General features: G+C 58.3%; 2 protein-coding genes across 12 annotated transcripts in view; one reads left to right on the forward strand and one right to left on the reverse strand.

The window, feature by feature from the left end:
- Positions 1 to 23,141, reverse strand: part of ARHGEF1 (Rho guanine nucleotide exchange factor 1) — a 45,043-nt gene that overhangs the window by 5,306 nt on the left and 16,596 nt on the right. For 5 of the 10 annotated variants that reach the window (XM_017503085.2, XM_037729411.1, XM_037729410.1 and 2 more), the window contains 15 exons: positions 20,128 to 20,274; positions 19,806 to 19,888; positions 19,506 to 19,631; positions 19,264 to 19,378; positions 18,776 to 18,876; positions 18,393 to 18,470; positions 18,065 to 18,140; positions 17,793 to 17,960; positions 17,141 to 17,228; positions 16,917 to 17,003; positions 16,456 to 16,523; positions 16,258 to 16,344; positions 15,704 to 15,867; positions 15,520 to 15,620; positions 14,900 to 15,254 (listed from right to left, as the gene is read on the reverse strand). In XM_017503085.2, coding sequence (XP_017358574.1) covers positions 15,537 to 15,620; positions 15,704 to 15,867; positions 16,258 to 16,344; positions 16,456 to 16,523; positions 16,917 to 17,003; positions 17,141 to 17,228; positions 17,793 to 17,960; positions 18,065 to 18,140; positions 18,393 to 18,470; positions 18,776 to 18,876; positions 19,264 to 19,378; positions 19,506 to 19,631; positions 19,806 to 19,888; positions 20,128 to 20,274 — 1,472 coding nt within the window. In that variant the 3' untranslated portion in view covers positions 14,900 to 15,254; positions 15,520 to 15,536. Of the gene's footprint in view, positions 1 to 260; positions 627 to 14,899; positions 15,255 to 15,519; positions 15,621 to 15,703; positions 15,868 to 16,257; positions 16,345 to 16,455; positions 16,572 to 16,916; positions 17,004 to 17,140; positions 17,229 to 17,792; positions 17,961 to 18,064; positions 18,141 to 18,392; positions 18,471 to 18,775; positions 18,877 to 19,263; positions 19,379 to 19,505; positions 19,632 to 19,805; positions 19,889 to 20,127; positions 20,275 to 23,141 lie in introns of those variants that run through there. The other 5 variants (XM_037729409.1, XM_037729407.1, XM_017503089.2 and 2 more) reach the window with 3 other exon arrangements.
- ERFL (ETS repressor factor like) lies at positions 9,371 to 14,902 on the forward strand. Of its 2 annotated transcripts, XM_017503134.2 has the most exons (5): positions 9,371 to 9,513; positions 12,294 to 12,528; positions 12,957 to 13,152; positions 13,251 to 13,368; positions 13,776 to 14,902. In XM_017503134.2, the coding sequence occupies exons 1-5, from the start codon at positions 9,447 to 9,449 to the stop codon at positions 14,222 to 14,224; spliced, it is 1,065 nt and encodes a 354-aa protein (XP_017358623.1). In that variant the 5' UTR covers positions 9,371 to 9,446; the 3' UTR covers positions 14,225 to 14,902. The 2 variants fall into 2 exon arrangements, with proteins under 2 accessions (XP_017358623.1, XP_037585355.1); XM_037729427.1 differs by having other exon boundaries at positions 12,957 to 13,368.

Genomic DNA, 23,141 nt, shown 5'->3' on the forward strand with positions numbered 1-23,141 from the left:
CTCCCAGCACACCCCTGCCTCCCCTGACACACCCCCAGCACAGCCCCTCCCAGCACACCCCTGCCTCCCAAACCCCCCTCCCTGCATGCTGGCCTTTTCTTTCTGCCCACCCTCATTTCCTTTCCTTTCTCCGTTTCCACCTTTGCCACCACCTGTCCATGTCTCCTTGCCCGTGTCTATCTCTGCCTGTCTGATTCTGAGTCTCTGTCTCTGCATCTGTCTCTCTCCGCTTCTGGCCTCTCCACCCGTCCCACCCTGCCTTTTTGTCTTCGCCTGTCTCCCAGTCTTTGTTTTCTGTGTTTCTCTGGTTATCTTTGTCTGCGTCTCTCTCCATACAGAGTCTTTACAGCTCTCTGACTCTCTCAATTTCTCCACATCCTGGACTCTGTCTGTCTCGTCTTTGTCTCTTCCCTCCTTTTCTGTCTCCAGCCCTTGCTCTGTCCTCAGACAGTACAAATATTGGGGGGCTTCAAGTCATACTGACCTGCAGTCAAATCCAGGCTCACCTCACCACTGTGGGACTCTGGCCAAGTTACTTTTCCCGTCAGAGCCTCAGTTTCCACATCTGTGAAATGGGCATCCAACATGGCAGTTCCTACCTTACAGGTGGTGGTGAGGATAGGGTGCTGAGGGAAGCAAAAGGCCTGGGTCAGAGGGGGTGTCCCCCCAGCCCCCTCCTGCCTCTTCCCTAGGCTGCCCCTCACCCTCCCTTCACCTGGCTGTCAGTGGGAGTGAGTGCATACAGGGGGGAGAATAGAGGGAGAGGAGGGCAGAGGCATCCCCGCCAGCCCAGGCCTGGGCATGGGACCCAGTGTGGGGCTGGGGACAGGGATCGATCCGCCTCGGCAGCAGTGCATGGGCCAGGATTGCATCTTGTCACAATAATTTATTGCTCTCATCCCGTCTGATCGATGGCGCTGAATTAGCACCGCGCCTGATGCCCCTGGAGCCCTAAGCACCCCCACCCAGCCCGGCTGGACCCCGGGCCCTAGTGGGATCCCCAGCGGCTGGCACCCAGCTCCAGCCCCAACCCACCCAGGCCCTGCCCCTCACCCCAGCCCTCAGGCCGGCCCCAAGCCTCCGGTCCACAGTTCTCTGCCATCCTGGGTCTCTGACCCCATTTGTCTGTTCCTTCTTTTCTCTGACCCTGGGTCACCCACTTCTCCCCATTTCCATCCCCACTTCCTTGTCATCTGACTCCCTGTCCCCGCATGCTCCGGTGTCTCCTGCCCCTCCAGCTCTCTGCTCCATCCCTGTCTCTCCAGCCCTCTGACCCTGTCTCTTTGCCCTCCACATCTCTGTCCCTCGATCTGCTTTCTGCCCCTTTGATCTGCTATCTCGGTCTCTCTGATTCCTGCCGAGTGCAGTTTAATCTGGATTTCACTTCAGATCATTTCCTCAGTACATTCTTAGTGCCAAGCCCCACGCTCCATGGGGACGCCTGAGCCCTGGCTGTTGGTGGCTGCCGTCTATAAGAGCTCTCTCTGGGTCTCTGGGCTCCCTCAGTAGCTGGTGCTGGTGTGCACCACACCCCACTTCAGCTCTCTGTCCCCACCCCTCCAGCATCACCAAGTAACAGTCATTTCTCTACTGTCTGTCACTCTGATAGAGGGGTGGGGCCAAAGGTCTAGCCTAGGAAGTGGGGCCTGGTGTGGAGTGAGGCTGGGGACCACTGTAGAATTAAGGCAGGAGTTGGGGATGGAGCCAGGAGGAGGTAGATAGGGAGCAGGATGGAGTTGGGGTCTGGGTGGAGCGGGGCCTGGCAGAGGTGAGGAGGAGGAGGCGTAGGGTGGCCAGGGGACACTGACCCCTTATTACTGAAGAAGGGCGAGTTGGGGCAGAGGATGAGAAATCCACGTTAGATGTGCCCGCCACCGGGCCCACACCTGAGCCTTCCGTTCCCACCTCCAGGGCTGCGCTCTCTGGCATCCCTCTCCTGCCTCCGCCCTAATCCCTCAATTTTCCGCATCTCTGCCCCCTCCTCCCCTTCCTCTGGTGCGGCCTCCCTCGCTCTCCCTTGACCTCCAGCTTTCTAATCCACTTTGTCTGGGCCTCTCTGATTCGCTCCTTCTGCCGCGTTTCCCCACCTCGGATCTCCCCCTGCCCGTCTCTGTCTCTGTGTCTCTTCTCTCTGCGTGTGCATGTGGCTCCCAGGCTCCTTCCTACGGGACTGTTCCTGGACTTTGTGCGTCTCTTTCCGTCTCTGGGCCTCCCCCTCTCGCGTTCCCACCTATCCCCCTCCATCTCCTTGTCTTGCTCCCTCTTCCTCTCCATTCTCCATGGTATCACTCTCCACCCCTGAGGTCTCTCTCCCTCCCTGCATGTCTCCCCAATTCTGTGCCCCTCACCCAGTCTCCAGCTTCTCCATCTCTCTGGGTCTCTGAGGGGAGGGTCCGGGAGCAGCCTGAGCTCCTTCTGCCTCGTGCTTGGTAGCGCCTCCGCCCTCCCTCTCCCATCCCCCAGAGCTGTTTGGTAGGCGGGGTGCGTGGCACTGCGGCTCCCACCTCCCTGGGGACGCTCCCTCGCCACCCCCCAACTGATACCGTTTGGAGTGCTGTCTGCAGCCCCAGGGACGTTGCGCAGAGACTGAGACTGAGGGAGAGAGACAGAGATGCAGAGAGATACACAGAGGAGACAGAGGGAGAGACAGAGGGAGGAGGGTGCGGGTCTCCAACCCTGCCTGCACCCACAGGCCTCTCCGTCTCTGGCCTGGAGCCTCCCCACCTCTCAAGCAAGAGGGGGTCACAGACACAGACATACCTTCCCCAGCCTGGGGAGCCCATGCCCTGTCTGTCTGCCATTCTGTCCCTCTGTGCATCCTGTGCAGTGCCGTCGAGGCCGAAGACCCTGCGTGTGTGTGTGTGTGTGTGTGTGTGTGTGTGTGTCTTGTGTCACAGCATATGTGAATGTGACCTGTGTAGACATGCGTGCTCCGGGGCACAGGTGGCTAAGTGTGGGAGCTGAGTGAGCCACATGTGTCATATCTGAGCATGTCATGTCTGTGTGACATGTGTGTGGTACTCAGCTGTGTCTGGTGTGACTGTCCAAAATTCTAGACTTGTGCTGTGTCTGGGGTTCTCTCATGGTGTGGCTGTGCAGGGAGGGCCCCCAGGACCTGGGACAGCTCTGAGGGGCAAGATGAGGAGGCTCAGTGCCAGAGAAACGGTGGAAGGACCGAGCATGTGCAACCCCTAGAGGACCCCCAGCGGCTGGGCTGGTGACTGTGGGTGTGAGGGACGCAGCTGAGGAAGAGCCCCCAAAATCTGTGTGTCAGAGACCAGCTGTGTGTTTGTGTGGTGCTGTGTTGGTGTTGTGTCTCTGAGCCTATGGGCTTGTGTCTGAGTCTGGATTCAGATATGGGTGTGTGTTTGTATGCACATGTGCACACACGTGGTAATTTGCAGGGCTGAATGCGCCAGCTTGAGTGTTGGTTCATAATAACTGAGTGAGTGGTACTGTGTGTCCAGCCCTAAAGAGCCCTGATGACTGATTGTGTATGTTTGTGTGGTTGCATGTTTGTGTGGTGCATGCTTATGTGTAGCTGTTGGGTAGCACATGTGTCTGCAACTTGTGTGAACTTGTGCCCAAGTCTGTGTGTGAGGCTGTGGTTCTTTGATGCAGTGTGAACACCAAATTGTGTGTGGTGTCACTGTGTGTGCTTCTGTGTGTTTTCTGTGGGTCTGTGTGTTAGGGGTGACTGGTTTTGTGTGTTTCCATGGGTGATTACACTGTGTGGGTATTCAGAGTAGTAGTAAGCTGTGAGTGGTTGTGTGAGTGTGGTGTGTAGCATGCGGGTGATGTGTGTGGTGTGTCATGTGTCTGAGTGTGGTATATGTGTTACGTGTGTGGCATGTGGTGTGATGTGTGCGTATGCAGTGTGTGTTGTGTATGTGGTGTGATGTATGGCATCTGGTATGGTGTGTATGATGTGTGTAGTGTGATGTGTGTGTATGTGTAGGGTGTGTGGTGTGCATGTGGTGTATGGTTAGTGTATGGGGTGTGTATAATGTGTGTGGTGGGTGTTGTGTATGTGTGTAATGGGTAATGTATGTGGTGTGTGTGTGTGGTATGGATATGCAGTGTGTGTATATCTGCGATGGGTAGTGTATGTAGTGTGTGTGGTGTGGGGGATAGTGATGTGTGTGTGGTGTGTATGCAGTGTGGTATATGTGTGGTGTGTATGTGGTATGTGTGTATGGTGTGTGTAATGGGTAGGGTATGTGGAATGTGTGTGTGGTGGATATGTGGTGTGTGTGGTGGATATGTGGTGTGTGTGGTGTGTCTGATGGGTATTATATGTAGTGTGTGTGGTGTGAGGGGTAGTGATGTGTGTATGTGTATATGCAGTGTGTGGTGCATGTGTGGTATGTGTGGGGTGTGTGATGTGTAGTGTGTGGGATGCATGCGTGATGTGTGTATGTGGTATGTGTAGTGTGTATGGTGTGTGTATGTGGTGTATACTATGTATGTGGCATGTGTGATTAAGTGTGTGTGGTGTGTTTGTGGAGGGGTGCATATATGGTGTGTATGTGGTGTGCGTAAGTGGTATGTGTGGTGTATATGTGGTGTATACATGTGGGGTGTGTGTACACCCCAGGCACAAAGGCACCCCTAACCAGGGTCAGGCCAGAGCATTTGGTTGATGTGGGCAGGGTGGGAATAGGGGTGGCATCCAGGATGAGGGGGGCACATCCATGCAGAAAACCCCACATCACCCCTGAACCCCTCCTCACCAGGACAGGCACAGGGTCTTCTGTCAAGAGCCAGCCCCTGAGCCTGCTCTGTGTACCCGTGGACGCCTCATCTGGACAGACAGGTGTGTGAGCACACACAGTGTGTGACTGCAGGGAGCCAGCTTTGTGCAGCCAGATGGGGCAGGGTGTCGGGGGCTCATTTGTATGGCGACAGATGGGTGGGCTGGCAGCAGACCCCTGGCTGGGGATGTGTGTGGTGTGTGTGTGCCTACTGGTGGGTGTCACTGTGGGTCTCTACTGTGTGCACAGATGTGTCCTATGTGGGCGTGTGACATAAGGAGGGATATGTCCCCAGATTGTGCCTGAATGTGTGGCCATGGGTAGGTGCAGTTGGGTGTGTGTGTGTGTGTGTGTGTGTGTGTGTACGCGCGCATTGGGGCATGGTGTGTACACACGGGGGTGGCAGTGGGAGAAGGGTCTTGGGCCGCCCGCATCTCTCTCCTCTTTAGAAAGAGCCCCGGAGAAGATATGAAATTTAAAAAAAAAAATCAATTTTCATTCCACTTGTGCAGATTGTGTTAAGGGGAGGTGGGGATGGGGGGGCCTGGGTGAGGGATGAAGGGGCTGGTGGGGGGGTGCGAGGCCCGAGGCGGCTCCCGAGGCGGCCGGTGCAGCTTAGAGAAATCAAAACAACTGGTTAAACCCCAGCCCAGGGGGCCGGGGTGATGGGGGGTTAGGAGACAGAGGCAGAGAGAGATGACAGAGAGCCCAGAGATGGAGAGGTACAGAGACAGAGAGAGATGCCCAGAGACAGAGATGGGGGAAACAGAGACACTCAGAGATGGAGACAGAGAGAGAGAGGCAGGCTGAGATGAGCAGCAAAGACCCTCAGTGATAGAGACAGACAGAAAGAGACACCGACACCCGAAGGGGCTGAGAGAGACTGGGAGACCTGTGTCTTGAGAGACAGCCACAGAAGAAGGTCTGAGATAAGGGCACGTGTCACATACCCACACACAGGCACCCATGCAGACACACGCTCGGGAAGTCCACAGACGAGGGACAGGCAGGCAGACGGGGACAGGTGGCAGCCAGCAGGAGCGGCAGGGGCTTGGGTTGGGGTCACCTCTGAGTGCCCACCCCTACCCCGTCTGGGCTTTGAGTGTGTCTGGGTGTACCTCTGCAGGGGCTGCTGTGTGTCCGTCGTTATGTTTGGGATGATGATCTTGGTGTGTGTGTGTGATTGTGACTGTGTCTGTGAATGGGTGTGTGTGTGGCCGTGTGCACTGGCTGTCTGGGTTGGTGCTGGTGTGTGTACCTTTATGGCTCCATGCCTGACCAAGTGCACATGTATGCACTTGGTGGTGCTTGTCTGTGTGACTGTGTGTCTTTCTGTGTGCTGCTGTCTGTGTGTCACTGTATTTGATTGCGAGGCTCGGCGTGCGATTATGTGTCTGCGTAGCATGTCTAGGATTTGTGATTACGTGTCTTTGTTTCTGTGTGAGATTGAATTGGTGTGTGTCATCTGTAAAATTGTCTGTTTCTGTGCGTCTGTGACTTTTCTGATATGTGTGTGTGTGACTGTGTCACAGTGTTGGTGTGTGACTGTACTGACACATGCATCTGTGTGATGTGGGTGTGTAGCAGTAGTGGTGTGTGTCACTGTTGGTGTGTGTCTGTGATGTGTGGGACTTTACCAACATGCATCTGTGTGAAGCGGGTTGTGTATGGCAGCGGTGGTGTGTGTCGCTTTGTAGGTGTGTGTTGTGTAGGACGGTGGGGTGCTGATGTGTACGTCTGTGCGATGTGTGCTGTGTGGGATGTGGTGGTGTGCGTGCCTGGGCTGATGTGTGGGTCTGGGTGGTTGTGCTTGGCAGGGAGAGAAGGGAGGAGGGCCCTCGCCTGCCCAGCGCCTCTGCACACTGCTTCGCTCACATGCGCACACACATTCGGTGCCATGGCTGCGGGCGGTAGGGATGAGGGGCGAAGGGGGGTGGAGGAAGCAAAATAAAATTAAAAATTAAAGCTTGCCTGGAGTCCCCATCCGCACCGCGCCGGCCGGCGGGGAGGGGTGGGGGTTGTGGCTGCTCCCCCTCCACAGCCACTGGGGCTGGGGCCGTTTGTCCATCTGTCCGGCCTTCCTGCCAGGTCCTGCTTGGCCCTGCAGCCCCAGGCCCCACAGGCCACACTCCCTCCATCGGTCGATCAGCGATCAATGGGGCCAGGGGGGCGCCAAGGGCAGGGCGAGATCAAAGGGACCCCAAGAGACGGACACCGGATGGAAACAGAGACAGAGACAGGGAGATGGAGACGGAGACATGGAGACAGAGACACAGAGACAGGGAGACCTAGAGACATGGAGACAGAGACACAGAGACAGGGAGACATGGAGACAGAAACAGATGAGGAGACACAGATGGGGACATGGGGACAGGGCAGGGATGTGAGGAGGAGGCGGACAGAGACAAGGGTGTGGAGACCCTAGACATCAAAACAGAGCCATGCAGAGACCCAGAGACGTGGGGACTCAGAGATGGGAGGGACAGGGTGGCAGAGGTGGTGGGCATGGGTGGGGGTCCAGGTCCCTGTGGGGCCTGACACAGGACCAAGGCTGGGCACAGAGACGGGGAGAAGTGGCCACAGAGACCACGAGATGGCAAGAGACGAAAGTGAGACACGGCGGGGGGAGCGTGGGAGCAGGGCCCGGAGCGCCGATCCCACGGCTCCTCGTTATAACGTGTCCGGAGGAGGCGGCGGGGAGTTGAAAGCGTAGGGAAGAGAAATCAAAACCAACACGGAAATGAGAGGGGCCAATAGGGGGTGGGGGTGGGGGGAGGAAGGAGGGGGACCCTGAGAGGCAGAGAGAACGGGAGGTGGGAGAGCAATGTTGGGGGGGAGAGGTGTGGAGGAGCGGGGCTGCTGGAGAAACGCTGGATGGGACAGGGTGGGGGCGGGGACAGGAGAGAGGGAGGGAGAGACAGAGATGGTACAAGGGGAGGGACAGACAGAGACAGAGATGGTACAAGGAGAGGGAGAGACAGAGATGGTGGAGGGGGAGGGAGAGACACAGTTGGTGGAAAGGGAGGGGGAGATGGATCGCAGAGATGGGGAGAAAGTCATTGGGAGACAGAGATGGACACACTGGAAAGAGGGAGAGACAGACAGAAAAGAGGCGGGGGTGGGAGACAGAGAAACACAGAAGAGACTTGAGTGGTGGAGGGAGAGAGGGGGAGAGGGCAGTGAGGTGGGGAGAGAGAACCCCTAGGTGGAGGAGAGAGACAGAAATGGAAGAGAGATGGTGGGGGGAGGCAAGGAAGGGAGAAGAGACCCAGTGAAGGGGAGAGGCAGAGATGGAGAGGGAGAGAGATCGAGAGACGGGACAGATGGAGAAAGAAGGGGAGACAGGTGTGGGAACAGAGGGGGCCTGAGACTGGGGAGGCTCCAGGAGGCAGATGGGAGGTGGGGGGCATCTGGGGCTGGGGCCTCTGGGGGGGGGACCTGGCGAGTCTGAGGCAACTTGGGGTATCTGAAAAGTCTTGTCCAGTGTCCAGGGAGTAGGCGGGGCTGACGGGAACACAGTGCAGGCTGCCGGGGTCTGAGGGGCGTCTGGGGGGGCATGGGAGCCGTGGGGAGTATTGGGGTGTCAGAAGAGTGGGTTGAGAGCATCTGGGGCATCTCCAGGAAGAAGGTGCTCCAGAGGTGGGGTCTGAGGGTGGCAGTGAGGGGCTGAAGTGCCTGACGGGAGGGGTCTCGGGAGCGCAAGGGTAGCATGTGTCTGCGGTGGGGTGTGAGAGGGAGCGGATTCCGTGGGTGTGGGTGTGGAGGGGAAGCTGGAATGAGGAGGGGATGGAGTATCTTAGGGGCGTAAGGTATCTAGGGAGAGGGAGTGTCTGAGGGAGAGGGCCTGACAGGGGAGGCAGATGCAAGGGGAAGGGGTCTTCAGGGCGAGCAGCAGGTCTGGGGTCTGTGGAGGCCTCCTGCAGGGCACTGGGGGCTGCCCTGTGGAGTAGGAGACTGGAGGAGGGGGTGCCAGGCCTGCCCCCTCCAGCCCATCAGGGGCCACAGCAGGTCGGGGCTGCGCCTGTCTGTGGGTCGTCCGGGCAGGGTGGGCGTGGGGCAAGTTTCGGAGCAAGGTAAATCTGGGGCAGATAGAGAAAGACAGAGGGAGACCCAGAGATGCAGGGACTGGAGGAGGGGGTGCCAGGCCTGCCCCCTCCAGCCCATCAGGGGCTGCAGCAGGTCGGGGCTGCGCCTGTCTGTGGGTCGTCCAGGCAGGGTGGGCGTGGGGCAAGTTTCGGAGCAAGGTAAATCTGGGGCAGATAGAGAAAGACAGAGGGAGACCCAGAGATGCAGGGACCGACCGGCCCGGGAGGTCAGGCGGGAGACCGGGATGGGAGACGGCAGCAGAGACGGTGCGGGGCGCGGGCGGGCGAGAGAGCCCGCGAGTGTGAGAGCGTGAGCGAGTGGTGGGGAGCGGGGAGGGAGACTGGGAGCGGCGTGGTTAGTGATGGAGGCATCGAGTGAGGAGGAGGTTGCGGGAGGAGAGGCTGGGAGGGAAGGAATGGGCCGCCGGAGCGGCTGGCTGGGGACACGGAGCCTGCGGGAGGGATTGCAGGGGAGGGCGGAGGGCTGGGGTGGGGACCTGGGAGAGGGGAGGCCCCGGGCAGCACCCTGTTGGCTGACCTGTGTCTGTCTCTCCTGCTCACCCTGTCCCCGTGTGTCCCTCCCGGCCTCTGCAGGGCCGGCTGCGCCATGGACTGTAGCTGCGTCTCCGACCTTCTCTTCGCCCCGCCCGCCCTGCCGGCTCTCTGGACCCCCGGTAACTGGCCCGGACCTCCCCGACCCCTTCCCCCAGCCGTCAGGCCTCCCCAGTGAGCCACACCCCACTTCTCTCTGTCTCCACATGTCTCACTCTAGTCTGTGAGTCCTCCTCTCTTGGTCTTGGTCAGAGTCTCCCAAATCAAACCCCTTCCTGAGAAACTTGGCTAAAAACTTTGCACCCAGATTCCCCGACCACCTGCCTGCTGGGACATGCGGGTCTTCTGGAGGGTGGGTGAGGTGCGGAGGTGACTGAGGGGCGAGGACTGAGGGGCATCCCTGCCACGTGTATCTCAGCCTGCTCCCACGCAGGACCTGCGGGGGGAGTAAGCAGGGACTGGGCTGGAGGGGCACTAGGCCAGGCATGGATGGACAGACGGACCGACGGCACTGCTGGGTCAGAGGGATGTGCAGGCGTAACCTGGCCAGCCGGAGCTCTGGGAGAGAGGGCAGCTTGCTCAGAGTGGAGGGTTGGAGCTTCGGGGTGGACAGTGAGGCTGGCTTGGACATGCATTCGAGCTCAAGTAAGACACCGCGCCGGTGTGCAGCAGGAGGGGTGTGTGTGTGTGTGTGTGTGTGTGTGTGTGTGTGTGTGCGCGCGCACGCACGTGTGTGAGAGAGAGACTGTGCTTGGTTATTTGGGGTCTCATTTCAGTGTGTCCCTGTGTCACACTTCAGTGTTTCTAGAAGGGGTCACACTGGGAGAATGTGTCTGCGCAGCCTTTGTGTGAGCTTGTGCATTTCGCTACCTGAGTGTCTCTGGGCTGGGCGCGCTTGCATTTTGGGGTGGGGGTGTCTGCCAGCTCATGGACCCTGCCTCTGCCGGAATGGGGTGAGGAGCCTTTGCCTGTTTCTTGCAGTCAGTCTCATGGTGTGTGGCATTCGCAGTGATGTCTTGGTGCATTTGGGGTTGTGTGGGGGATGCGTCCCTGGACTTCTGTGTTGGGGGCTGTGTCTGGTTTTCAGCGCAGAGTCCGTGTGTGCATGAGTGAATTCTGGGGGTTTGTCTGTCACGTGTGTGTCTGCCTACTGAGTTTGGGGGTCCTCTCTCTAGCTGTGCCTGTGCCTTGTAGGTATGACACGTTGAGGGTGTGCATTGGAGGACAGGTGGTGTATCCAGGTGGGGTGTCCCGTTGTCACCTTGGGGTCCTGCGGGTGTGTCTGTGATACAGCTGCCTCCCCAGCAGGACGTGTTCTGGGTATGGGATGGGTCAGAGCTGGAGTCTGGATCCAGCCCTGTCACTGGAGGTGAGAAAGACCCAAAAAGGAATTGAGATAAAAATTCTCCCTCAAGGAGTAAAATGCCTGGAGCTCCCTAGCTTTCAGGCCGGGAGGCATGAGCACCCACTTTTATATACCTGGCAGGCTGGGCAGGACCCTGCACCCCCTTGCCTCCCACCTCTGAAGTTCTAAGCCAGAGAGGGCAAGGACCTGCCAGTAATCACACAGCAAGTGGACACAGCGACACTGGTGGTCTCCCCTGCCCTGGCCCACACCACCTTCCCTTCCTGTACTGCCGCCAGCTTTTTATGGACTCACTCTGCCTTCTGTTTTCATGCCTGGGTCTGGGGTCTCTGAGGAGTGGGTAGGGAGCAGAGCAGATAGCATAGGAGTGACTACAGAACTTGGATCCATGGCCTGGGGCCTTCTGCATGGGGGGGGGTGAGATTTCAGGGTGCCCAGTTCCTGAGGGTATATGGACAGCGGAGTGCCCTGCTCTGTATGCGAGATGTCATGCTGAGTGAGCCGTGGGTGTCAGGGCTGACGCGTGGATGCCTCCGTGTGTGGGTTTGGGAAGTTGCTCTGCTGACACGCTGTCACCCTGTGTGTGACTGCTGGGCTGTGTCTGGGGACATGGGCATCTTGTGGTGTGTTCACTGCTTCCATTGTACAGTGTGTTCTTTGGGCCTTTGTGGTCCTGTGTGTGTCGCACAGTTGTTATTAGGTCCCAGTCCTGAGATGTGTAATTGTGTGCTGTGACGGGTGTGCACCCTGGGGTTGTTGAGATGATGTGACCTTGAGTCTTGGGCAGCCTGTCTGCCATGCCAGCCTTGGCGGCCCCCAGCACATGTGGCACTCTGCTGTGCCTGTGATCCAGTGTGGCTGTGTGTCGTGTGAACTGATGTCTGTGTGACATGTCTTCCGTGGGCATCGGTGAGTATGTGCGCATGTACATACACCCTGTTTTGGACTGCTCTTGGATGGACATGGGCATGGATATGGGATGGGGGGGACACGGACAGGAAAGGTGCAGACATGCACACAACCACAGCCTGGATATGCCAGGGTGTGTCAGTGGGGGGCTCTGGGGAATGCCAAAAGGTGGAACGGGGGATGGGGAATGGGGAACAGGGACAGCAGGAGCTGCGGGCACTGTAGGGTGCGGGAGAGACCAAAGACCTTCCGGGGCTGGCTGGGGGCAGCGGGAGGACTAATGCTGTGGAGGGAGCACCCCTTCCATTCCTCCCTACTGTCATGGGAGCAGGAAGCCGGTCCCTCCCAACTCCACCCCCTGATGCTGAGCCTGGGGGAGGTGTGCCAAGGTAGGGGACCAGACTGGCACCAACCTAGGTAGGGTTCCTGAATAACTGGGTTCTGCCCCTATTTGGATGATTTGGGGACCAGACACCAGGGGAAGAGGTTTGGAGAGTGGAAACCAGGTCCCCAAAGATGCCTGAGGCTGGAGGAGAACCAGATGCCTCCCAGGTTAGAGTCCAGCAGCACCCAGAGCCCTGGACTTGGCATCCTGACCCCAGGCCACTTCCTGCCTCCCGTCCCCAGGGTTTGCCTTCCCGGATTGGGCCTATAAGCCGGAGTCATCCCCTGGCTCGAGGCAGATCCAGCTGTGGCACTTTATCCTGGAGCTGCTGCAGAAGGAGGAGTACCAGGGTGTTATTGCCTGGCAGGGGGACTATGGAGAATTCGTCATCAAGGACCCCGACGAGGTGGCCCGGCTGTGGGGCATTCGCAAATGCAAGCCCCACATGAATTACGACAAGCTGAGCCGGGCCCTGCGGTGAGGACAGGCTGGGGGCTGGATGCCACCTTACCCCCCTCCTACTGCCCCTCCGGTGCCCCCTCCGCATCCTGGGGGTTTCCTGCTGGATCCCACCAAGGCACCGGGCTGTGCATGAGCAACCACCATAGCTACTCATGAGTGGGAGTGAGGTGAAAGGAAGGACCCCTAAACCTGGGCTGTGAGTGGAGGGGAGGTGGGAGGAAGAATCCCTAAATCTCGGCTTTGGAGTCTCACAGGGCAGGGTCCCCGCTCCTGCCTCATCCCTTCCTTGCCCTGTGAGGTTAAGGGACTTCTGCGAGCCTCAGTTTTCCCAAGTAAGTTCTAGTGCTCTGTGCACCATGCCTGGGACTGTACGCATTAGGAAACCCAGACCCCGCCCCAGGGCTCCCCCTGGGCCTCCCCACCACCACCTGATCTCCCCACAGTTACTACTATAACAAGCGGATTCTCCACAAGACCAAAGGGAAGAGGTTCACCTACAAGTTCAACTTTAGCAAAGTCGTGCTTGTCAATTACCCGCTGCTGGACGTGGCGGCAGCTGCCACCGGCTCCCCACTCTTGCTGACCCCCAGTCCCTTTGGGGGGGCCCCAGGGCCAGATGCTCCTCCCCTCACTCCTGAGGTGAGTCTGGGTACTGGGGTCCTGGAACCAAAGCACTTGGTGCCCACTCTGGGGAGGGGACCGTCTGAGCAGGGCTGCTTCTCCCGCTCTCTCTCTAGACCCTGCAGACCCTGTTCTCTGCCCCACGCCTGGGAGAGCCAGGGGCTCGGACACCCCTGTTCACCTCCGAGACGGATAAACTGCGTTTGGACAGCCCTTTCCCGTTCCTGGGCTCTGGTAAGAGCCTGGAGGTTCTGGGGTGCTCGGGGCATGGTGGAAGAAGCTGCAGGCTTAAGGGAAAAGGATAAGAAAAGATGAGAGAAGGAAGGGGGCCCAGGGCTAGGCTGTAGGGTGTGTGCGTGCGTGCGTGTGTGCGTGCGTGTGTGTGTGTAAAAGCCAGAAAAGGATGTGAGATGAGGGAAGGGAAATGAGGGGGGAACAAGGGCTTTCAGGAGTGCCTAAGGAATGGGACGACAAGGCGGGGACTGGGAGGAGATGGAGTTGGGGGAAGCTGTGAGGGGGTGAGATGCCGTGTGGGAGGGATTCGGGGAGATGGGGTGGGATATGACAGGGAGGTGGCCCCGTTTACTGGTCCCCAGGTGGGCAGACCCCCCCCCAGCCTGACCTACCCCTGTGCCCCTCAGGTGCCACCGGCTATTCCAAGCCCCCTGGCCTGCTGGGTCCTTATGGCCGCGCCTTCCCTGAGTACCCCTGGAACTTTAACCCGTACCTTACGGGCCCCTTCCCCAAGCTGCCTCCCTCTCTCTACCCCCCACATTTCTATCCCAACTCTCTGGCCAGTTCCCTGGGCCACCTGCCCTCAGCAGGGGCAGGGGGAGGCCCCACAGCCACGCCCCTGCTGGCCTCAACAGGGGAGGGCCTGGGCCCTGAGCGCCCCTCAGGCCTGGCAGCGGCCCCCCGCTTGGCACTGCCAGGGGCTGGGGGTTCAGAGGCTGCCCTTGGTGGGAAGGAGGACAGCGACTCGGAGCTGGAGATCACCGACGTCAGCGGCTGCAGCTCTGACAGTGAGGGCGATGAGGGCCTCCCAGTGCCCCCCAAGGCAAAGGCGGGCAAAGGGGGGACCGGCAGCTGAGCTGGTAGGGGGCGGTGGATTCTGCTGAGGCAGGGACCAGGGCAGCTGACCGTCTGCCCTTGATGCCCGGCCCCAGCATATGGGTCTCAGTTCCCCTCCACAGAGAGAGGGAATGTGATGGCCTCCAGCCTCCTCCCCAGGTTCCAGTTTGAGGGGGGTCCCCACCTGGCCCCACTTCTAAAGTGCAATATGGCGCCCAGCCTGCCCTGCCCACCCACCCCTGTGCTGTACCCCACGTGTTTGTGTGGCCGTGTCTCCAACCCCCTGTGCTGGCCCTAGTCCTGACAACACCCCCCCCCGCCCAGGCCCCCCTGGGGACAGGGAGCTCAGAGCAATAACCCCGCCCCCAGCCCCCACCCAGGAGGGGCCCCCTCCCCACCAGCTCCCCACAATCCCAACAGTCCCCTCCAGAGAGTTTACTACAGAAATAAAAGAAGAGAGAGAGAGACTTGGGGTGCTCAGTGCTGAGCATGAGGGGTCAGGGTGGGAGCTGGAGGGCGGTGTCAGGGAGATGCCTCATACCCAGTGTGTGCGCGGAGTGCCTGGGGAGTAACTGTTCAAAATGAATGAACCGCGGGAGGCACACAGGCACAGACCCAGGAAGTCGACGCCAGACAGTCACGGAGAGCTCCCAACGCCATGCCAGAACCCATCCCACCCTCACACACGCAGATCTCTTCTTAGATAATATATATTAAAAAATAAACCTCCAATTCAGCATATAAAAACAGAGCGAAGGCACTTGGGGGTGGGGGGTGGGGGTTGGAGGGTGGCCTCTACAGGCAATACTGAGATGGCCCGGGTCACCGCGGTGCCCCCTGGAATGAAGCCCTGAGTCCCCCAAGCAGAGGGCAGGAGGGAGAGATGGCCAAGGCCCATGTGGGCCCAGTAACCCCAGCTGGGCCCCTCCCAGGCGTGGCCTGAAGCTCCCTCTCCTCAGGCCCTCGGGGTGTGAGATGCTGCTGCAGCTGTGTGGGTGGGGGTGGTCCCTCATGTCCTCTCCCCAATTCCTTTCCTTCTTGAAAAAGGCCTGGGGGATGTAGGAGAAGAAGGGAGACAGGGAGAGATGGAGAGAGTAACGAATAGCGGAGAGAGAAAGGGAGGTGGGGAGAGGCAGGCAGGCACAAAGACAGAGGAGCAGAGATTATCAGAAACAGACACAGATGAGAGACATTGTTAGAGTGGGGAGACTCAGGGAAGACAAAGAGAAAGATGGACAGAAGGGGCTGTAAGGATGTGAGCTCTGGAGGGGGCCTCCTTCCAGAACATGCCCAGGCCCTCAGGTCCCCACTCACCTTCCTGGGCAGGGACCTCAAGTGCAGCCGGGCTGGGGGACAGAGTTCCCCCCAAGCTGAGACAGGAGGGGTCGCAGGCGGCAAAATTCCTCCTCCAACTCCTGTTGGGGTAGGGGTCATGGATGAGGGGGGCCCCCCTCCTTCCCCAGCCCACTCAGGGCACCCCTGGCTGGCCCTGCCCTACCTCCAGCTGCTTCATGGTCTCCTCCAAGCTGAGCAGGTTCTCCTGGATTTCCTGGGTCCGCGCTGGGCTCAGGGGGCCGCCCCCTGGGACCCCATGCCCATCTGGAGGAGGCCCCGCCCCGCTGTCTTCCTCCACGGGAAACAGAAGCTGCTTCAGGGACAGCACTGGCCAGGGACAAGGGGGCAGAGTTAGGAGACAGGGGCAGGGCTGGGAGCTGGGATGGGGGATGCTGAAGGGGTTGTGTAGGGGCTGGAGGTGCGGGTGGGTGCCAGGCAAGCCTGAGCAGATGAGGTTAGGGTGGTGAAGGCTGGGTTTAGGGTTGGGACAGGGCAGGAAGGTTTCAGGGAGAGGCTGAATACAGAGGCAAGGAAGGGATGGCGGCTGCAGAAGAGGGGCTTGGGCACCCAGGACAGCAGTACAGGCCAGGTGGGTTGGGGGCATTTGTTTTCTGGCAGTTGGGCATAAGGAAATTTTTGACAGGGAGAGCCTTGTTCTAGTTGGAACAGGGGCACTGTTTGGGCTGGTGGCCACCTGGAGGGGCAGGGCTGGACTACCTTTCTGAAGGGCTGTGGCAGCGAGCTGGCCCTCGGGGCCTGGTCTGCAGAAGGGCAGGAGGTCACTGAGGATTCTCTCTGTCCGGGCTGGGTTGGGGAACAGGGAGGGAGCTCAGATCCTGCCGGGCCTCCTGCTGATGCCTCTCTCCACCGGGGAGCCCCAACCCAGCCCCTCCCGCAGCATCCCTCTGGTCTCACCATCAGCCTGAGACGTCTCTCGGCCACCATTGCCGTTCTCAGAGCTGCTGAGGAGGGGTTCTCGGGTGCTGAGGGGAGGAAGTGCTGGGTGACCCCACACCCCTGGCCCCGGGGGGCTGCAGGGGCAGGGAGACAGAGAGCTGGAGGTGGGGAGGCAGGGAGGTCCGGAGACAGAGATGGAAGTTGAGGCTGGGAGACAGGGAGACAGAGAGGCCCAGACAACAGAAGACACAGAGGCCTGGAGACAGGAGACAGGGCAGTGGTGGGGTCGGCACACACATACCGTATACACACACGTGCAGATACACACATACCATACATGCACGCACAGTCATGTGCTTGCACACGTGCACACGCACACGGAGATGGCTGGGGCTTGCATTCTGAAGTTGTGTAGGGAAGCCAGCCCCACCTTCCAGCTCCCTCCCTGAACCTCCAGCTCCTTCCATGACCCTACTCACCTGCTCGGGCTGGGCCGGGGCTTAGGGCGAGAGGCAGGGGCAGGAACTTTCAGGGATCCAGCGGTCTCGGTGATGAGGGCACACCAGCTTGGGAGAGAGGCCAAATCCCTAGGCAGTCAGAGCCCGCAGACCCTATCCCGGGGACTCCCCACAGCCCTCCTGTTCCCAGGAACACAGAGGCCTGAGCCTCCTCAACCCATACTCGGAACTCAGACCCCACTCACTTCTTCCGCTCTGACACAGTCTGTGCCACCAGCTCGTAGATCTGGGCCTCCTGGTCCCAGGTAAAAATGACATAGAAGGCTTTGTGATCTGCCAGGAGAGGGGGAGATGGGGCTCAGAGCCCAGGTCCCCCCAATGCATGCCCCTCCCTGAGCACAGGCTGGAGAAGTCACCCACAAAGGCTGTGCCCTCAGGGCTCCCATGGCTCAACTCACCCCTTACTGTCCACTAATATCCAGGGCCCTATGAGTCCTCCTCCTGAGCCTCCCCACTCACACCTCCTTATGGAATCAGCCAAGTCCCCTGGTCTACCTATGAAACCCCCCCCAGCCACTCTCACCCTCCAGCCACTTCCAGTGTTTCTGGCCTGAGACGACGCCCCAGCACTATGTTTACAAATACCTCCTCCCTGGGCTCCTGGCCTTTCCTCTCGTTTCCACAAGACACACCTCTGTGCAAACACCTGCAGCACTTACCGCCTCACTTATAAAACCGGCTAGGCCTGGCCCCGCCCTGCCCACCTCCACCCACTTCTCAACCCTCTGCCAGAATGCCAGCTCCCTGGCTCTCTAGAGGGGTCTGCTCCCCACTGCACAGGCAGCTCTGCCCGAAAGAGACACCCTCTGTCCTGGGCCACGCAGTGGCTGTGCTCACCGGTGGCCACCTCGCGGGTCATGGCGGAGGTGAGCCGCAGCACGGGCCGTAGCATGGTCTTGCCGTCGGGCGTGGCCGTCAGCGTCCGGCTGTGGGACTTGAGCAGCAGCCGCTCGTCCTGGCGCTGAAGCAGCAGCAGCAGATCATCCAGCAGCAGCACATGCACCTCTATGGGGTGGGCAGTGCTCACATGGTGCCCCCCCACGAGACACCCTCCCCACCCCAGCTCACTGCCCCCACGCCCCGCACCAGGCAGCTGCCCTGGCACTCACCCACAGCCTTGTCCTTTGTCACTCGCCACGTCAGTGGGCCCTCGTGGACCAATTTCTTCTTGGTGATGTCCAGGTTCTGGGGCAGGAGGGAGTGATGGTTCGTGCAGGTTGGCAGGAGGTAATTGGGGTTGGTGGAGAGGGGAAGGGCAGGGCAGTGGCCGAGGATGACCACAGGCTGGGGATCATGGGATTGGCATGAGGTGGGGACCAGAGCTCTCGTTCCCTGGGTGTATTATGGGATGGGCAGGACAGGCTGGGGGCTGCATCACAGAGTCCCCTGGGCCAAGGAGAGTTAGGGAGTGGGGGAGGCAGGAGGGTCAGGTCACACCTTGAACTCGCTCAGCATGGGGTCACTGCTCTGCCGAAGGTGGGATAAGTCCAGGCGCCGCTGATAGTCCTTGAGCCTCTGGGACAGAGACAGGAGTGTTATGGGGACAAGCTATGTGCTAGGGCTGACCTGTAGTGACCCACACTGGTAAGGCAAGAGCCAAGAGCAACTTCCGATGGGGGCAAGCTGAGGGCGGCGCCCAACCTCCAGTGACCCTGAGAGAGGTACTGAGGGCCAAGCCAAGCCCCAGACACATGGTGACCCTCGTGGGAGACAGGCCAAGGGGTGGGGCATGGCTTCTGGACACACTGAGGTAGGGGCCGGCTCGTGCTCCCACTCCCACACTGCCCACTGTCCCGGGCGTGGGGCCAGCCCAGGCTCACCAGCAGGTCCTCCATGTCACGCACAGCTTGGTTGACGTGGTGTAGAATTTCCCGGCAGCACTCGGCGGCCAGCTCCACTTTCTCCCGTTCTGTGGACTCTTCTGCAGGCAAGAAAGAGAGCAGGTCTGGTGAACCCCTGCCGTAGAGGCTCCAGGTTCTGCAGCCAAGGTTAGAGAAAGGAGAGCTGGTGGGGCATAGTAATCCCAGCACTTTGGGAGGCTAAGGCAGGAGGATCACTTGAGACCAGGAGTTCAAGACCAGCCTGGATAACATGGCGAGACTCCATCTCTATAAAAAAAAATTTAAAAATTAGCTGGGCATGGTGGTGTGCCCCTGGGGTCCCAGCTACTCAGGAAGCTGAGGAGGGAGGACAGCTAGAGCCTGGGTGATTGAGGCTGCAAGGAGCTGTGATGTTCTCACTGATGAAGATGAGAAAAAAAATTAAAAAAAAAAGAGAGCCAAGGCCCAGAGAGCCGGGCCTGCGGTACCTGTGTTCTGCCCGATGCTCTGCAGGAGCAGGGGGTACTTGGTCAGCCGCTGCATCTCCGTGGGGATCATGTCCTTCAGCTGCAGGCGGCGGCACCTCGGGCGGCTCTCAGCTTCCTGCAGGAAACGGCTGCTGGTGCTGCGATGGCCCAGGCTTCCGGTGCACCCCAGGGTGCAGGCACCAAGGAGTCTGAGTCTCCAGGATCCTCCTCCCCAGAAACTTGGAGGCCAGACCCCACCTCACCTGCACGAAGGCACAGAACCGAGGCTCCTTGCGTTGCTTGGCTTTGAGCTGCTCTAAGGCAAATGACTGGCGGCTGCAGAAGCGGGAGGAGATTTTCTGGAACCAGGAGCCCTCGGCACCATCAAACTACAGTGAGATTCAGGCCAGGCAGGCGTCTCAGTGGGGATGGGCAAGAACAGGGCCTGAAGCACGAGAGGCGTGAAGCCCAGACCCTGGGACTGGAGTAGGGCAGGGTCAGGACCCGACCCAGGCCTGGATTCCAGGTGTCTGGCTGGGAAGAGGGGGGCCTGGGCATCTCACCCGGGCCAGCAGTACATCTCCGATCTCCTCGATGAGGTAGCCACTCTCCTGCCTCCGCTTCATCAGGCGATCGAGGAACAGGGCTGTGGGGCAGGAGGAAAGGGGCGCTCCGTCAGGGCCTGGAAGGTGCTTTGTGGGACCTGCTGTGGCATGGTGCAGGTAGGGCTGCAGGTGTGTCTGTATCTGATCCTCGGGGCTGGGTGGTGCATCTGCCCCTACCCCATGTGAGCTCTGGGGTTCCCAGGCAGGTTGAACCCAGGGCTAGAACGGAGCTGCCGGTGGGGCAGTGGGGTGCACAGAGGGACCCCGGCCCTGCACTCACAGTGCACCTCGATGAGCTCGTCCAGGCTGGGGAAGATGTTCTGTAGCTCCTCCAGGGGGAAGAAGCCGCCCTCCGCCATGGGCTGGTAGAAGAGATCGTGCAGCACCCGCAGCATGCGCACATGGGCCGCCTCTGTCACCAGCAGCTCTGCAGGGCCACCAAAGCAAGGAACGCATTGGGAAGAGTGCAGACTGGGGGCATGACCTCAGGGACAGGCTGGAGGAGTTAGGTGGAGCGGGGAGGAAAGCCTCCTAGAAGTTGGTGGGAAAAAACTCTCTCCAGCTAGCCATGGTGGTTCACACTTGTAATCCCAGCACTTTGGGAGGTCGAGACAGGAGAATCACCTGAACCCAGGAGTCCAAGATCAGCCTGGGCAACATTGTGAAACCCTGTCTCTACCAAAAATTAAAAAAAAAGTTGGTCAGGCATGGTGGCTCACGCTTGTAATCCCAGCTACTCAGGAGGCTGAGGCAGGAGAATTGCTTGAACCTGGGAGGCGGAGGTTGTGGTGAGCCAAGATTGCACCATTGCACTCCAGCCTGGGCAACAAGAGCAAAACTCCGTCTCAAAAGAAAAAAAAAAAAAATTAGCCTGGACATGGTGGTGTGTGCCTGTAGTCCCAGCTACTCGGGAGGCTGAAGTGGGAAGATCCCTTGAGCCCAGGAGGTCGAGGCTGCAGTGAGCTATAATTGCATTACTGCACCCCAGCCTAGGCGACAGAGTGAGACCTTGTCTCAAAATAAATAAAAGGTCCTGGCCCGGTGGCTCACGCCTATAATCCCAGCACTTTGGGAGGCTGAGGCGGGTGGATCAGAAGGTCAGGAGTTCAAGACCAGCCTAGCCAGTATGGTGAAACCTCATCTCTACTAAAAAGTACAAAAATTAGCTGGGCGTGGTGGCGTGCACCTATATTCCCAACTACTTGGGGGGCTGAGGCAGGAGAATCTCTTGAACCCGGGAGGCGGAGGTTGCAGTAAGCCAAGATCGTGCCACTCCACTCCAGCCTGGGTGACAGAGCAAGACTATGTCTCCAAAACAAAGCAAACAAACAAATAAAAAAAACTTCTTAAACGTTTGCCTTCTTAAATAGCCACTGAGGGGCCGGCGCGGTGGCTCATGTCTGTAAATCCGAGCACTTTGGGACGCCAAGGTGGGTGGATCACAAGATCAAGAGATCAAGACCATCCTGGCCAACATGGTGAAACCCTGTCTCTACTAAAAATACAAATATTAGCTGGGTGTGGTGGCAGGCGCCTATAGTCCCAGCTACTTGGGAGGCTGAGGCAGGAGAAGTGCTTGAAATCGGGAGGCAGAGGTTGCAGTGAGCTGAGATGGTGCCACTGCACTCCAGCCTGGCAACAGCGAGACTCCGTCTCAAAAAGAAAAAAAAAAGAGCCACTGAGGATTCCTCAACCCTCTGCCTTTCCCTTTTCACTGTGGCAACCAGCCAGAGTGACCAAGGGTCTCTGTTTGCCAGCCTGGGCTTTCAGTGATAAAACTGGGAATGTCCCAAGCAAAGGGGGACAAGTTGATCATCCCACTCGCCAGCAAGCTTACAGCTGTGTTTAGCATCTAACCATCAGGCCACATGACACAGTGATTGACAGATTGAGATCCAGGGATCCCCCCAAACCGTGGAGGGCATATGTGTGAGTTTCAGGGGCCCCAGAAGTCCCCTAAGTGCAGGATTTTGTGTGTTATGCAGAGAGAGAAATTGATAGCCTGTCCAACGTGATAGCCACCAGCCACAAACAACTCTTCACATTTTCATTAATTAAAATGAAATGAAATTTTAAAAATTCAGTCTTCAGTTGTGTTTAGCGTTTTTGTTGTTGTTGCCATTTTGTTGTTGAGATGGAGTCTTGCTCTGTCACCCACGCTGCAATGCAGTGGCGTGATCTTGGCTCACTCCAACCTCTGCCTCCTGAGTTCAAGCGATTCTCCTGCCTCGGCCTCCCAAGTAGCTGAGACTATAGGCATGCACCACCATGCCCTGCTAATTTTTATTATTTTTTTATAGAGATGGGGCTTTACCACATTGGCAGGCTGGACTTGAACTCCTGACCTCAACTGATCCACCCTCCTCGGCCTCCCAAAGTGCTGGGATTACAGGCATGAGCCACCAAGCCTTGCCTTTTTTTTTTTTTTTTTTTTTGAGACAGAGTCTTGCTCTGTAGCCCAGACTAGAGTGCAGTGGCATGTTCTGGGCTCATTGCAACCTCCGTGTCCTGCTTCCTGGGTTCAAGCAATTCTCCTGTCACAGTCTCCTGAGTATCGGGAATTACAACCATGTGCCACCACGCTTGGCTAATTTTTGTATGTTTAGTAGAGACGGGGTTTCACTGTATTGTCCAGGCTGGTCTTGAACTCCTGACCTCAAGTGATCTGCCCACCTCGGGTTCCCAAAGTGCTGGGATTATAGGCATGAGCCACTGCCCCTGGCCTAGTGCATTTGAAGTGCTCACCAGCCCTAGGTGGCTGGTAGTCCCCATGGTGAACAGTACAAATAAAGCACATTTCCATTCCAGAAAGTCCTATTGGATAGGATATGGCTCACGTTTGTTTTTTTAAATATCATGTCCTTAGAAGGATCTGTGACCCAGAAAGTACTCATCTACTCTCCTAAAATTTTTGAATAAGTACCTTTTTCACTACAAAGTAATCTGTAAATAAGCTTTCGATCAATTCCAAAAGCTTTCTCTTTTTGCCACCAACCTCCCTAGCCAACATAGAATGAGAAAGCACAGGAAAAAAAGAAAAAGACAAAAATGGCCAAGCATGGTGGCTCACACCTGTAATCCCAGCACTTTGGGAGGCCAAGGCGGGTGGATCACGAGGTCAGGAGTTTGAGACCAGCCTAGCCAACAGGGGGAAACCTCATCTCTACTAAAGATACAAAAAATTAGTCAGGAGTGGTAGTGTACGCCTGTAGTCCTAGCTACTCAGGAGGCTGAGGCAGAAGGATCACTCCAACCTGGGAGGTGGAGGTTGCAGTGGTGGAGCCGAGATCGCGC

Source organism: Cebus imitator, unplaced genomic scaffold (assembly GCF_001604975.1).
Source record: "Cebus imitator isolate Cc_AM_T3 unplaced genomic scaffold, Cebus_imitator-1.0 Scaffold306, whole genome shotgun sequence".
In the NCBI taxonomy this organism is placed as follows: domain Eukaryota; kingdom Metazoa; phylum Chordata; class Mammalia; order Primates; family Cebidae; genus Cebus; species Cebus imitator.